General features: G+C 29.8%; 1 protein-coding gene across 1 annotated transcript; it reads left to right on the top strand.

The window, feature by feature from the left end:
* Positions 1-12,749: 12,749 nt before the first annotated feature.
* Positions 12,750-13,145, top strand: LOC130815748 (uncharacterized). The gene has a single exon (XM_057682231.1). The coding sequence runs from the start codon at positions 12,750-12,752 to the stop codon at positions 13,143-13,145; it is 396 nt and encodes a 131-aa protein (XP_057538214.1).
* The last annotated feature ends 1,250 nt before the right edge of the window (positions 13,146-14,395 follow it).

The following is a 14,395-nucleotide window of genomic DNA, read 5'->3' as shown; positions in this document are numbered from 1 at the left end:
AATCTTTTGCCGTTTCCTAGGAGACTCTGACGAGTCAATCAGACCCTCCGATTTTTCATCTCTTTTTAATAACTTCTCCTGCTGAAACTTATCGTCTAATAACTTCTCAGATTGCTCTTCAGCTTTGTCATCCGATAGCTTCTTGTCCTGTTCCATATCATCCGATACCTTCTCCTGTTTCTTTGAATTATCTGATATCATTACATGTTGCTCTTTATCTATGTCATCCAATAGCTTCTTGTCAGGTTCCTTATCATCCAATAGATCATCTGATAACTTCACATGTTGCTCTTCATCTATGTCATCCGACAGCTTCTTGTCGTGTTCCATATCATCCGATACCTTCTCCTGTTCCTTTGGATCATCTAATAACTTCACATGTTGCTCTTCATCTATGTCATCCGTTAGCTTCTTATCCTGTTCCTTATCATCCAATACCTTCTCCTGTATCTTCGTATAATCTGATAACTTCACATGTTGCTCTTCATCTAAATCATCCGGTAGCTTCTTGTCCTGTTCCTTCGGATCATCTGATAACTTCACATGTTGCTCTTCATCTACGTCATCCAATATCTTTTCCTCCCGTTCCTTATCATCTAATACCTTCTCCAATTTCTTCAGATCATCCAAAAAATTCTCCTGTTGCTCCATATCATCTAATTTCCCAATTGCACGTAACTGATCTTCATTTCGGGTGACATCCTCAGACAAAACCTTTTGTTGTTGATTTTCAATATTTTCCGTTGGATTCAAAGAAATATCAGCAGTCTGCCCTACTATAGAGCTAGAGTTCACCATAGGGATCGGATATTCGGTTCTCTTATACATCTTAGCATCAGGAGCAATATCATTTTCAGGGGTAACAGGAACAACACAACCTTCCTTAAACACAACACCTCTCAAACATACATTGTTGTCCCCAGCTCTAACATTTAGGAGATACCCTCCATCAAAATCATTCTCGATAATTCCTGTAACCATCTGCCCCACCATTTCATCATTGTTACAATCATCTTCGCCTTCTTCAACACGCTCTTTGAAACTCAATGGGATGTTTGTTGTGGGTGTGGTTGAACCCGATCTCTCCCCTTGTATAGCAGTAACTGGAGGTCTAGACTTCCTAGGACGGCCACGTTTCCTCTTCGGTGGCATCTCTGTTGATGATGCTGTGTTTGTACCTTGCTCCATCAGTTGCCTCAAACTGCACATCAAATCCAAGTTCTAGTACTAAGTTTAAGATGTTATGCAAATGCTTGTAAACTACTACAGAAACCAGAAGTAGATTATGCTCTAATTTTCTAGAAAACAAAATATATCAACAGAAGGATTCAGATCAAAATATACTAATACATAAATTGGCAGTACATCTTGTTCTTTCTACATAAGGAAAAACATATTCGAGTGAAATCCCTTTTTTTTACTTGTCTGACGACACACAGATCAAGGACAATAACAATATTATTTGCTAGATTAGCCAAATTTCCATGCAGAAATTTGTGCTTTACATAGCCACTATTGAATTTCCTCTTACACTACACTGGCTCAGACTGCAATGAACAAGTTCTAAATAAAATGAACAGAAAGTTCACATGCCATACTAAAACATTCTTCAATAAACCACTCAAGAAACTAGTTTCAACAGGGTGATTCTAAATATGAAAATTATGTTTGACCGCAGCAGCTATAAATTAAAGAGTTCTAAATTTTAATTTTACTCAAGTTAAAAAGGACAATGCCCTAAGGTTGTGTTTGAGGACAAATATTTCATTTCAAATTATAGATTTTAATTATGAAATCATTAATGAAGAATTTGATTATAACAAGGTTTGAAACGTCATTTTCAAATCCTCATTTTATAATAATGGTGGAATTGATTCAAATTCAAATTTCAAATTTTTTATTTGCTAAACACTAAATTTGAGTCAAATTTATATTTTCAAATAAAATTATCACTTCTAAACATAGCATAAAAGAATTACATGTTCATGTTGTGTTTGCTAATGTTAGCTTTATTGCTAATGATTTTGAATATTTTATTTTCATTTGTAGAACGTAACAATGTACGTAGCTCACTAAGTCACTGACTTGTTAAACTGGCCTCGATCAAAAGGGGTTAGTGATAGGGTTTGGTACGTTTGATGATGTGTCAAGGAACCAACTCAACTAAAAGTTTATGTTGATGGTTGAGGCTCCAGAATATGTTATATATTCTAACACATCTCCTTACACGAGATTTCACTGGGCTAGAAGTGTGGATGCGCATAGGCGCTGAATATTCCACTTTAAATGAGGGATAGTTGAGATTCGAACCTGTGACCTCTTGTCACGTTGGCTTCTGATACCATATCAAGAAATCAACTCAACCAAAAGTTTAAGCTAATGATTAAGCTAGGATATCTTATATATAACATAATGTAATTTTTTTTCTCATATTTCATAAATAGAACCTATCTTTCATATAAAAAAAAATTCAACTACTTGTTTTTAGACCTAAATTAAAATTACGAAAAAATGTTATAATATCGGACCTAATTATAAATTGTTATGTATTTGAACCGCCACTCAGTTTCGATCAAGAATGTAATTCAAGAAACTTGCACCAAGTTCTTTCGACTGAACCCTAATACTGTCACTGTAATTTCACTGAATTAACTGTTCATCTAAGAATGGATTCGCAGCGAATATTCTGACGGAATTCATAGGATAATCATGCATCATAAATTATAATACCACAAATTAAGCAAGATGAAATAATCCTATACAGATAAAATTTGTATGTAATGATACAATTGTATCAATGAAAATGATGAGAAATTGTTTTAGATTACTATTATATCCAAGAAGATCAATGTAAAATTGTTGTTAAATCTTGAATCAAGCAACAAATGATTTATTAATATGAATCAAAATCACAGTAGAGATTGCACAATACATACCTGGAAAATTAAAGTTGGCTTTACTTTTGCATTTGGTTTTGATAAATTGCTGTAAATTTTTGTTGAAAGAACAGTCACGAACGAAGGAACGCGCAAGGCAAGTTGCAATGCAGTTATGCAAATAACGGTTTATCTATTAATTAAGGAAAACCCAAAAGGTGTAAGTAAATGGGAATAAGTTTCTTTTAATAGATAAACCCAAAAGAATAGTATATGCGCATATAGGATAAATCTTCCATCCTTAAATAGTTTTTTTTTTTATTATTATTATATAGTTAAATAGGAAACTTATTCCCATTTACTAACCCCTTTTGAGGCCAGTTTAACAAGTCAGTGACTTAGTGAGCTACGTACATTGTTACGTTCTACAAATGAAAATAAAATATTCAAAATCATTAGCAATAAAGCTAACATTAGCAAACACAACATGAACATGTAATTCTTTTATGCTATGTTTAGAAGTGATAATTTTATTTGAAAATATAAATTTGACTCAAATTTAGTGTTTAGCAAATAAAAAATTTGAAATTTGAATTTGAATCAATTCCACCATTATTATAAAATGAGGATTTGAAAATGACGTTTCAAACCTTGTTATAATCAAATTCTTCATTAATGATTTCATAATTAAAATCTATAATTTGAAATGAAATATTTGTCTTCAAACACAACCTTAGGGCATTGTCCTTTTTAACTTGAGTAAAATTAAAATTTAGAACTCTTTATTTATTTTATCATCAAATTGGACAATTATATGATTATATCTAAAATAATTTATTTTACAACTAAATTTTTTTTTAAAATATGAGTAATTCATTGATTTAATGGTTTCTAAATAAACTTCTTAATTTTAATAAATAAACCTCTTTCTTTCTTATTTCTAAAATATATATATATATACTTCTAATTATGCAACTATTATTTTATTTGCCAAAAAAAAACAATGTTATAATGTTATTGGTATTTATATAATTCTATATTGAAATTGAAAAGTCTATAAATTACACCCAAAAAGATAATCGTTAGAATAATTCACGAGTTGATTTATCAAATAGAAATAATTAACATGATATGATCAAATATATTAATTAATTATAATCGATTTATCAAGTTGAAATAACCAGACCTATGATCAAACATATCAACGTAGATGGATTTACATGTTAACTTGTCATGATTGACTTAGATAGGACGAAATAGAATGAAAAACCAATCAATTAACTTAGATCGCTGGCAGCTAGATTGATTAGATAGATTGATCACATTAGCTTAAAATAACACACCCCATGGACAAACGAAGGTCAATTCAATCAGTGATGAAGATATATTATTAAGACAATCTAACAAACTTACATTGTGACATTAATAACATATTATTGTTGTAAATTGTAATTGTCTAATTGATATTAGATGAAGTCGATCAATTAACATGTTATGATCTATTAATTAACTTAGACGGAGTTGATTAGTTGAATTTGATGTCATAAAACTCATAACCTAACGACATCTATAAAACTTGATGTGAGGTTCCACCTTCTATATATCATTCCCATCATGGATAAACGCATGATCAATGACATTATGAGGCAACACGATGCGATTTTTTACCAAATTGGAACAGAATAATTGGAACATAATTGAACTGAATTAAATCATGGTTTAAATGAATTGAACTGAACCGATATCAACCAAATTAACCGGAATATCGGTTTAACTGAATTGAACCGAACCGATACCAACCAAAACTGAACTGAACAGAACTGAATCCCGGTTCAACTAAATTGAACTGAACCGATACCGACCAAAACCGACCGATTGTGACCGACCGATTCTGACCCGCATACCGATTGTGACCGACCGATTACCGATTTTGACCGCCCGGTTATGATCTGTATACCGATTACGACCTGCAAAAAACCGTTTTTGACCGACCGAATGTGACCTGTTTCCGGTAATGACCGGACCGATAAATACCGGACCCATACCGACCGACACCCGCCAAGGAAAAAAACCGGATTCGACCGGATACCGAATAAACCGACCGATACCGACCGGTACCGAAAGACTTATACGACCTGCTTTTGACCGACCGTTTTTTACCGAACCTGTTTTTGACCGACCTGTTTCCGACCTTTTAACCCGTTTTTACAGCCCTAACAAAAACAAAGAGTTCAACAAAAACGTGTAGGTTCCAATCAGAATTGTACAAAGTAGGTTTAAAGTGAGTTTAAAAAATTGATTATGAGTTGATTTATTGATCGGATTTAGGTCTTGGGTAGGTTTCAGTTTAATTTGAGTTTGAAGACCTTGAACTCAAACCTAAAGTCTTTTAATTTTTTTGAACCAAGAAACAGACTTGGTCCACATTTAATCTCAAAAAATAGAACCTAAATTTTTAAGTTAGAGTTTGAGACGAGTCCAATAAAATAGGTTATAAGTCTATAACCACCCCAGTTCAAAAAAATAAAATTAAAGTGCTTCACTAATGAAACTAAATGAACGAGCAAGTTCCCACATAGTCATAGACACTTAGAAATTGTTATATTCACCGCCCACCCTTCACGAATGGCATGTAAAATTTCATACATATGCTTGCTCACATGGGTATATGAATCAAAATCATCCTCAATATTCACTATCTCATGAATACAACACTATGCAACTATCTTTATCGTACTCACCCTATTCCCCATGCCCGATACACGAATTGTATGCATCACATTGTTAGAGTATATAAAATTATATAACATGTCAAGGAACCAACTCAACCAACAATTTAAACTGATGGTTGAGGTCTCAGGGTATGTTATATACTCTAAATTTTTAGCCTATTGTTAAAATTGTTGTGAGCTTAATTCTACATATATTACAATTTCTTGGAGTAGGCTGAGTCATAACCGACCTTTGTTTACGAATAGCTTCACCCTTGATTGCTTGCTAGCTAATCTTATCCTTTAATTAGTATAAAGAACAATATTAAAGACTTGTCCTAAGGTAGCTTTTACTTTACTTTGAATTGACTTAGGTTGTTGCAAAACTCAAATTATGGAAAATAATTGAATTAAGACTTTTATGTTATTCTTGTAAATATGGTTTTTGCTTGAGTTTGAATCCAAAACTTTACATTGAACCCAATAACCCGGGTATTTGAGTGTTGATAGTGCAAACATCTAATATATCATGAATGAGTAGAGTGAGTTTTTCCTGGATTTACACACATGATTAGGTGATGATGCCTTGGAGAGTTTTGTAGAGTGATTCTGTCACTAGATAAGCCCATTTTATCCTATATTCTTTGTTCTAGGTTTAATTTGTACCCATGTAATTATAATTTGACTTTGCATATCGAATAAAGTTTAAGAAAAAAAATATGGTCATACAGGAAAATACCCTCTAAAATTGGGATTATTCATAGTTAATCAATAGGTGGGATTATTGTAGAAAAATCATGAAAAACTTGGATTATTCTAAGTAATTTATTCTTTTTTTATTTTGAGATTGTCTCAATAAAAGACGATATCTCAACAGAACTAGTTGAGCACTTAAGCTTGACTAGAGTTTGTGTGAGCCTAGCTAACGGCTTACAATTTATAAATTGGCTAGTGACGTTGTTTGGATTATTTTTGTTATTTGAGATGGATACTACAGGAGGGAGTGAGGTTGAATTGTTGTATAAGCTAGTTATAGCGTTTATAGCGTTTTTTAAATCTTTTGCGAAATTAAAGACTTGAACTTGTAAAATATAAATGAATGAGACACAATATTTTACTTGGAAACCTTCTAAGCCTAAATAGAAGGAAAAATCACGACCCCTCGAGATTTCAAATTCTCTACTATGTTTTAGACAATTTATTACAATTACATAAAACAAACACGAAACTAGACCAACTTTTCTTTCTCTTTCTCTTGCTTCACACAAAGCTTCTCTCTTCTCTCAGCTTCACTCTAGCTATCACGAGTCACTAGCCTCCTATTAAGTTCCTCTCCAAACTTAATGCCCCTGGGAACAGTCCCTTATTCCCAGTCTCTCAGCTTCGAGCAAGCTAACACGAGATAAAGCCATCTTGAACTTAACTCTAAGTTCTCAGCTTTCTTTTGTGGATTCACTTAAATCCCTCTTCTCCAAATTCCCTCTTCTCCAAATTACAAGAGTTCACTCAAACTCTCTTCTCCAAATTCTCTTTTCTCCAAATTACAAGAGTTCACTCAAATCTCTAGACTTCTCTCGAAATACAAACTCATCGTTGGATGAGCATGAAACTCTACGCATGATGAAACTTTAGAACATATTAATATACTTGTGAAACGGAACATTTCATTACATGACAGGAACTTTAGGAATAGATCACTTCAATTATGTATTTAGGATATTACGTGAAACTCAATATTTATGAAATCCATCCTTTAATGAAGTAAACACTCTTGAGGAGTGAATACCCCATGGTGGAGTTGTGGAGACTCACATTCTAATTGATTAAAGGAAATCTTTATATAAAAATAAGAAAAGCTATTTTTGGCAAATTAACTTCCCACTAATTCCCATTAGTTATATAACTTCCATGACAATTTAGTTTAGAAAAGTGGAAATATAATGTTGGTTAATTAATTCCCTTCAACACTCATTTTCCTATGTTTAAGGGTGGTGCTTATGACTTTTACTTTTTCAATAACCGCTTTTCCTAATTTAATTTACGTAAAACATAATTTTGTTTTATAAAAAATTCTTTTCAAATAATCCAATTTTATGTAACAACATTTAATAAAAACATATTTTGAAAATATATATTTTTTCTTATAAAACAATTAGATAAAATAGTATTTAAAAAATGAGATATTTTCTCCTAAAAAATAGCAAACTTAAATTAAAATATCTCCATTAAACAAGTCCCACGCGTTTTCTCTAGTGGAGTAAAACTCTTCTATTTTCATTCCACTTTTTAAGAAATTATTTTACTAAAGGAGTTGATTATTTTAAACAAAAACCTCTTAGTAAAACATGGAGTAAAAATCTCCTATTTTCACTCTATTTTTTAAGGGACAGTTATTCTAAAGGCATTAATTATTTCAAATAAAAAACCTCTTAATAAAATGTGATCTACTTATAGCAAATTTTATCCTTTTAACTTCTTATTTAAAATAATCATTTTAATAATAAATAAATTATTAAAGAAATGATTTTTATCATTTTATACCTTATTGTGTTTTACGCAGAGCTGTTAGCCATATATTCATTAGGGTGTTCCTAAACTGACTTATACTCGTTCTATTAGGGACAGTGACATGTTCTTAAACTGACTCGTTCCTAAACTTACTTGTTCCTGGACAGACTCTTGTTCCTTCACGTGTATTAACATATTCTATGTTTCATCATACTTACATGAAGCCTAGTACACTCATACTTGAATCTTCATGTCTCTGGTGATTGGCTTCGGCTCCGAAGCTTTTCTTCAGAATTTCTCAGTTTGACTTTAAGCTTTCAGACTTGATTTCTGGGAACATTGCATTGTTTCTGACTTATCAACACGAAACAACAAACTATCATTTGGAAACTTTAGATCTCCTATCTACCCTTTAACATCCTCAGCAGATTTCAGTTTTTCTAGATATCACATATAATCACAACTTCCTTGACCAAGTCTTTACGTACTCTCATCAACGATCCTACTTGATCGGATATCTTTCCTGTACGATCTCTTAAAAACAAACTGTTCATTGATTTTGTTGTATGCTTTAAAATAACTCTTCAATTAGTTATTGATGTTCTTGAGAACTTTCATATTCATAACTTATAACTTGTTCATGCACATCTTAACACATATTAGTTTGATAATCATCATTTGTTTATTATCATCAAAATCAATCATAACTCAACAATTTTAACATAGATGACCTATTTTTCTCAAGCAATGTTGAAAAATATGGCTGGTTGTAACTTGTAAGTCTTATTGACTAAATAAATTAAGAAAGCAAAGTTTACATGCAGCATTAAAAGTAACAACGTATGATGTATTTAGGCATGAAGCATGATGTGATCAAATTAGCGGTTAATTCACATCATCCTCTAATTGGCGAATGTATTTAATAAAATAACATCCCGCTAACGAACCTTAGCTTATTGGGATGCTTCATGATGATATTATCTAAAAATATTTAAATTGCATAGTAGGAAATATATATTTAGTTTGAAGTTATATAAGTATTACTTATATCATCTATATTAAATTAGTATTAAACTAAATAGTGTCCTTACGAATATACGACTTTATTAAATTTTTCGACATATTTGAATAATTTAAGAAATTAAAACTTTAAGAAATAACTTTTATATTATATTTATATTTCATTTCACTCTAAATAGTTGTATACATTACATGCATTGTATAATTTGTATTATATTTTACATCGTGCGTGCAGATAATTTTGAAAATTTAGTTCATGACAAATAAATCACAAAAAAAATAATTATATATTTAATATAATTTTTTATATATATACACTTTTATTTGTTGATATCGAATAAAAGGGAAAATGGTTCGTGCTTGGAGTATACAATACAAAATTATGAGTTTTTTAAATAAAGGAAATTCCACATGGTAGCATCACTTTCATGAAACGCTAGTTTTAGCACTTTTGCAAGATTTTTCCTCATGGTAGCATCCAATTTATGTCTTATCTAACTGTCGCAGCATTTTCCATTAAATTCTTGTCAATTTTCGTTTAATTCACTATTTTGACGTTCGTTTTGGTTCTTGTCTTCATAATTTGCCCTAAAAATTTGAGAGCATTGATAAATTAAACGGTGATTTAAACGTCAAAATGGTGAATTAAATATTTGAGAGAATAAAAATGGTTTAGGGAAAATTATAAGGACAACAACTAATACTTAATAAGGGTGGAAACGTCAAAATGGTAAATTAAACGGAAATTGACAAGAATTTAGTAGAAAATATTACGATAGTTAGATAAGGCATAAAATGAATGCTACCATGTGGAAAAATCTTACAAAAGTACTACTACTAACGTTTCGTTAAAGTTCGATGCTACCATGTAGAATTTCCCTTTATTTAAAAACTAACATACCAATTTATGCTAACAAAAATAAATATCATATTAATTTTTATAAAGTATTACAACTATTAACAATACACTTGAAAATCAAAGTTAACATAAAAATATGTAAAATTATTTTATAAAAGTTTAAACAAAAATTAATAATTTTTGTCATAAAAAAATGTAAGTGACTTACATAAAGATAGTCAAAAAAACATATTAAAATTAAGAATTGCATTTAAGTAACCAATAATATAAATAATAATTTTTTATTTATAATTTTGTTTTGAATATCTTGAGAGTTAAAAAATTGACTGTACTAGTCAAATAATAAAAATTGCGCATAATCCCATCCATGACCATGAGTAGCACAATGACTAAAGTCATTTGTCTCTTCAAGCTTTTGAAAGTGACCTCCAAATTAGAACAATATGTGTGTGTCACAATTCAATTTTTTTTGGCGTTCTTTAAACAGTCAAAAAAATGTATTATAATAAATGAGTTTTAAACCAACAGAAGTACTAACTTATGAATTAAAATAAAAAAACTAATAGGAGTAGTTTTTTCAATTAACTTTTGATGTTTTACTCTCTTTAATAAGCAGAAAACAACCAACTGCAAACAATTAAATTTACCAAACACATCCATAACAATGGACTTAAATAACTAGCTTAAGCAGTTGACTCAAATAGTTGGCTTTTACCTTTTTGGGAGAAAAAATTTTTAGTTTATAACACAATTTTCACAATCTTTCTCCTTTTTTGTCCTTTAATTATTTAAAATATTGCACTTTAAAATATTGCACTTTAAAAAGAGATAAATTTAATTAAAATTTTTAAAATCTATATATATTCATGTGAGATTTCATTAGATTTGTCTTAATATATATTTTTTTATAATAGATATTTAGAGGCATTGAGGCTCAAAATTTACTTTAAAAACTATGTAAAAATAAATGAGAAAAAAAAAGAAGTATAATTATTAGCGTTGGTCAAGAACAATAATTTTAATTTTGAATAAATGGTACAGTAAGGTTTTTTTTCTAGCTAGTTCACAATTAGTTCCGAAGATACGGTAGTGCTAGGAAGTTAAGGGGTCGTGGCTGTAATGGAAGCAGCAGTTTTGTGTCGTGTTCTCACTCCTTCCTCTTTGACTTACGAATTCAAGTTGATCATGGTTCAAATTATCATGACGGTGTTTATTAAAATAATATTTCTATGTGCTACCACTTTGATAAAAAATTACTTTTATATAATTTTTATTGAATGTAATAATAGCGAATAGACATGATAACGAGTTAAAATTTAAATTAAATTTTGGTACATTTGGCCTTTGAAATAAAAGTTGGAGTTTTTTCAACTTTGACTTATTAAATTATAATTTTTTCCAATTTTTGAGCTGATTTGAATTCTTAGATCTCATGAATAGCCAAATTAATAAGCATATTTTGTTTTTTAAAAATAAAATACATTTAACAATAGTCAAACTCACAATAGTAATGTGTTTCAAATAGATTGTATATATGATTTGTCCAATACTTTAATGAAGAAAAATAGTGTGACAAATTTAACTTAATAAAGATAAAGATAAATATGTTTAATCCCACTAATTTAAGTTAAAAGATATTAACATTTGTAATATCACATGTGAAGATATGTGCATGTAATATAATTATTTGTAACATTTACATGTTAGCGAAACAATATAAATCTAAATAGTCTTGAATTCTTTCTCATCCAAATTCAAAGGCACATTTAAATATTGACAGTTTTAGAGCGAAGAAAGATGACAAGTATAGAAATCAGAGTTAAAATGTGAATATATTTTTTGTTAGAAAGTTTTCATAAACTAGAATTTATAACTTTTTTATAGGTAAATCTATTTATGACATTCAATCAATAAATTATATTTAATTGAAAAAGGATGATATTATTGGATAATAATACTTCCAAATTGCGATCATAATTCATGATAAATCATTTGATTAACACCTCCAATTTCGAGCTTCCAACCGATATGGAATAATTTTATTTTTCCAATACTTCTGTATAATCCATCATAATTTTTACTCATCAAGTGGGTTTATTTAATTAATTTTCATTAATTAATCTTTTATATTGCTCTGAAATGTTCCTATTTATTTCCTTGTGATTTCTTTTCTTTTTCCTTTCTTTTCTCACATTATTTAGTGCTCAAACATAAAGAGTATGCACATGGTTTGCCATGCCATCCTTAATTATTCATTCTTTGACTAACCTTCTTTCCGTCTCTCTCCCCATTCACTATGCATAAATTTTTAAATGATAAACACAGCGAGATTATTTTTGTTGGGCTATCGTATACTTTTTCTCTTAAAATTATATGGCTCGTCTCTTAATGCAACAGTCTGATATAAAACTCGCTGATAAATTTATAATAATAATGAGAATTCTACACCTTGATAACATAGTATTGATCCACACCTATAAAATGATTTATTCCATATTCTCCCTTCTTTGTAGAAATTCTCTAAACCAAAAAATATAATATTAATAATAATAAATATAAAAATAAAAATAATAAGAATATGTTTTTTTCCTAAAACTTGACTACCTCACTTTATCCTACTTATAAATAACCAAAATCCTTCCCACCCCCAATTCATCCTCCCCACCAACAAATCTCCTCTCTTTTTCCCTCCTCACTATACTTCCTACCAAAAATCTCTTCCTTTCTCCAACTTTTTTGGTACTTCCTTTTTTACATAAAAAAGAAAATATTAAAATGGCAAATTTATTCAAGAGAAATAATAATACAAGTTATGGTTACACTATGATGGAGAAAGAAGACCCAGAAGAAAGAAATCATAGAGAAGCACAATTTTTAATATACAAGACATTAAAGCAAGCTGATCAACCTATAGTAAGAAGATCATCAAGGTCTTCTAGCTGGTTAAGGCTAAGAATAAGCAAATTAAAGCTGAGAATTGGTAAGAAATTGTTGAGGTTAAGGAAGACTATGTTGTCTAACATGGCTAAGACTAAAATGGGTGTTTATAAACAAGTTTTGGGTCACCTTAAGACCTTAAAACGCTTGTTTCAAGGCGGCAGCAGCCGAGGTGCCACCACCGCAGCCGTTGCCATCAATGGCCTTCCTCAACCTTTGTTCAAGGGAATATAGGCTTGTGCTCGTCTAAGTTCTGATCCGAATCATTTAATTTAAAACTCTGTGTATTATATATAATAGAAAAATTAAATCATGTATGACATAAATGAGTGTTTTGTTTAACTTATATTTTTAGACCATTTTGTAATGTTGGTCTAATCTTTTTGTTAAAATTTTGTTCACGATTATCCATTAAAAGTGAATGTTTGGTTTTTCTTTTTTTTTTTTTTTTTTTTTTTTTTTTCTTTATTGGGTGAGAAAGGTTACATAGAAGATCCAAGTCTATTTCTAAGAGAAATGATATTTTTGCCCATATTTAGTAAAGATTATATTATATACTTTTATTACAAAATTTGCATATATGGTAAGAAGTAATTAAGTCAAAATGATTTCACTCATTATTCTTTAAGCAAGCTTGAAGGAATATGTGGTTTGATTCCTTTTTGCTAGCATCAAGGGGTGACTTCTTGTAAAAATAAATTATTGTGTGACTTCTCCATATAGCAAGGGCCCCATCCCCATGCCACAATTCAGGTCAGAAAGAGAAATTTGAGATAATTTATTTGGAATTGTGATGTACTAAGAATTTGTTTAAGTTAAATGGATACATTTTTCTCAATGTTTTTGTTTTTTAATATTGCTATATATTTATGGGTTATTTTTAATTTTAATTGATAGTTAGTGAATAAATAAGATAAACTTATAGTGATATTTTCCACATAATATATTATAATTAGGTGTAAGTATTTTCGAATGGATATAATATTTTATAGAGGAAAAAAAAAAGAATTTATGATTGAGACAAGATAAGAGAATATGTCTATACCCATTAATTCAAATGTATCATTTCATAAATAGGCATCGTAGCAAATTAAAAGAGATGAAAAGGGCATAATCACACAAAAATTTTACATATGAAAATATAAGAATTTGATTAAATAGATAAGTTCTAAAATAATATATGGCAACAAACTGAAGGGAGAAACGATAACTCATGTAGTTATTTGATGAGAATAGAATCTATATTATATACAAGAGTGGAGAAGAAAGTTTTCTACCACTAGATAAATTTAATATATTAAATTTTAAATTACATGATGAAATTATACATATAATACTCCAATATATGAATGTGTTAATTCCATGCCTAGATTGATTACCCTATCATGTAAGCCAAAAACAATGCCTAGATTATATGACCATTCCAAGTAAGCCAAAACAAGTTTTTCCTAATTAGTACATTCTAATGCCAATATTTTTTTGTT

This window comes from Amaranthus tricolor, chromosome 6 (genome assembly GCF_026212465.1).
Source record: "Amaranthus tricolor cultivar Red isolate AtriRed21 chromosome 6, ASM2621246v1, whole genome shotgun sequence".
NCBI classification, from domain to species: domain Eukaryota; kingdom Viridiplantae; phylum Streptophyta; class Magnoliopsida; order Caryophyllales; family Amaranthaceae; genus Amaranthus; species Amaranthus tricolor.
The sequence above is the reverse complement of the archived record's forward strand: the minus strand, read 5'-3'. Positions and strand labels throughout refer to the sequence as shown.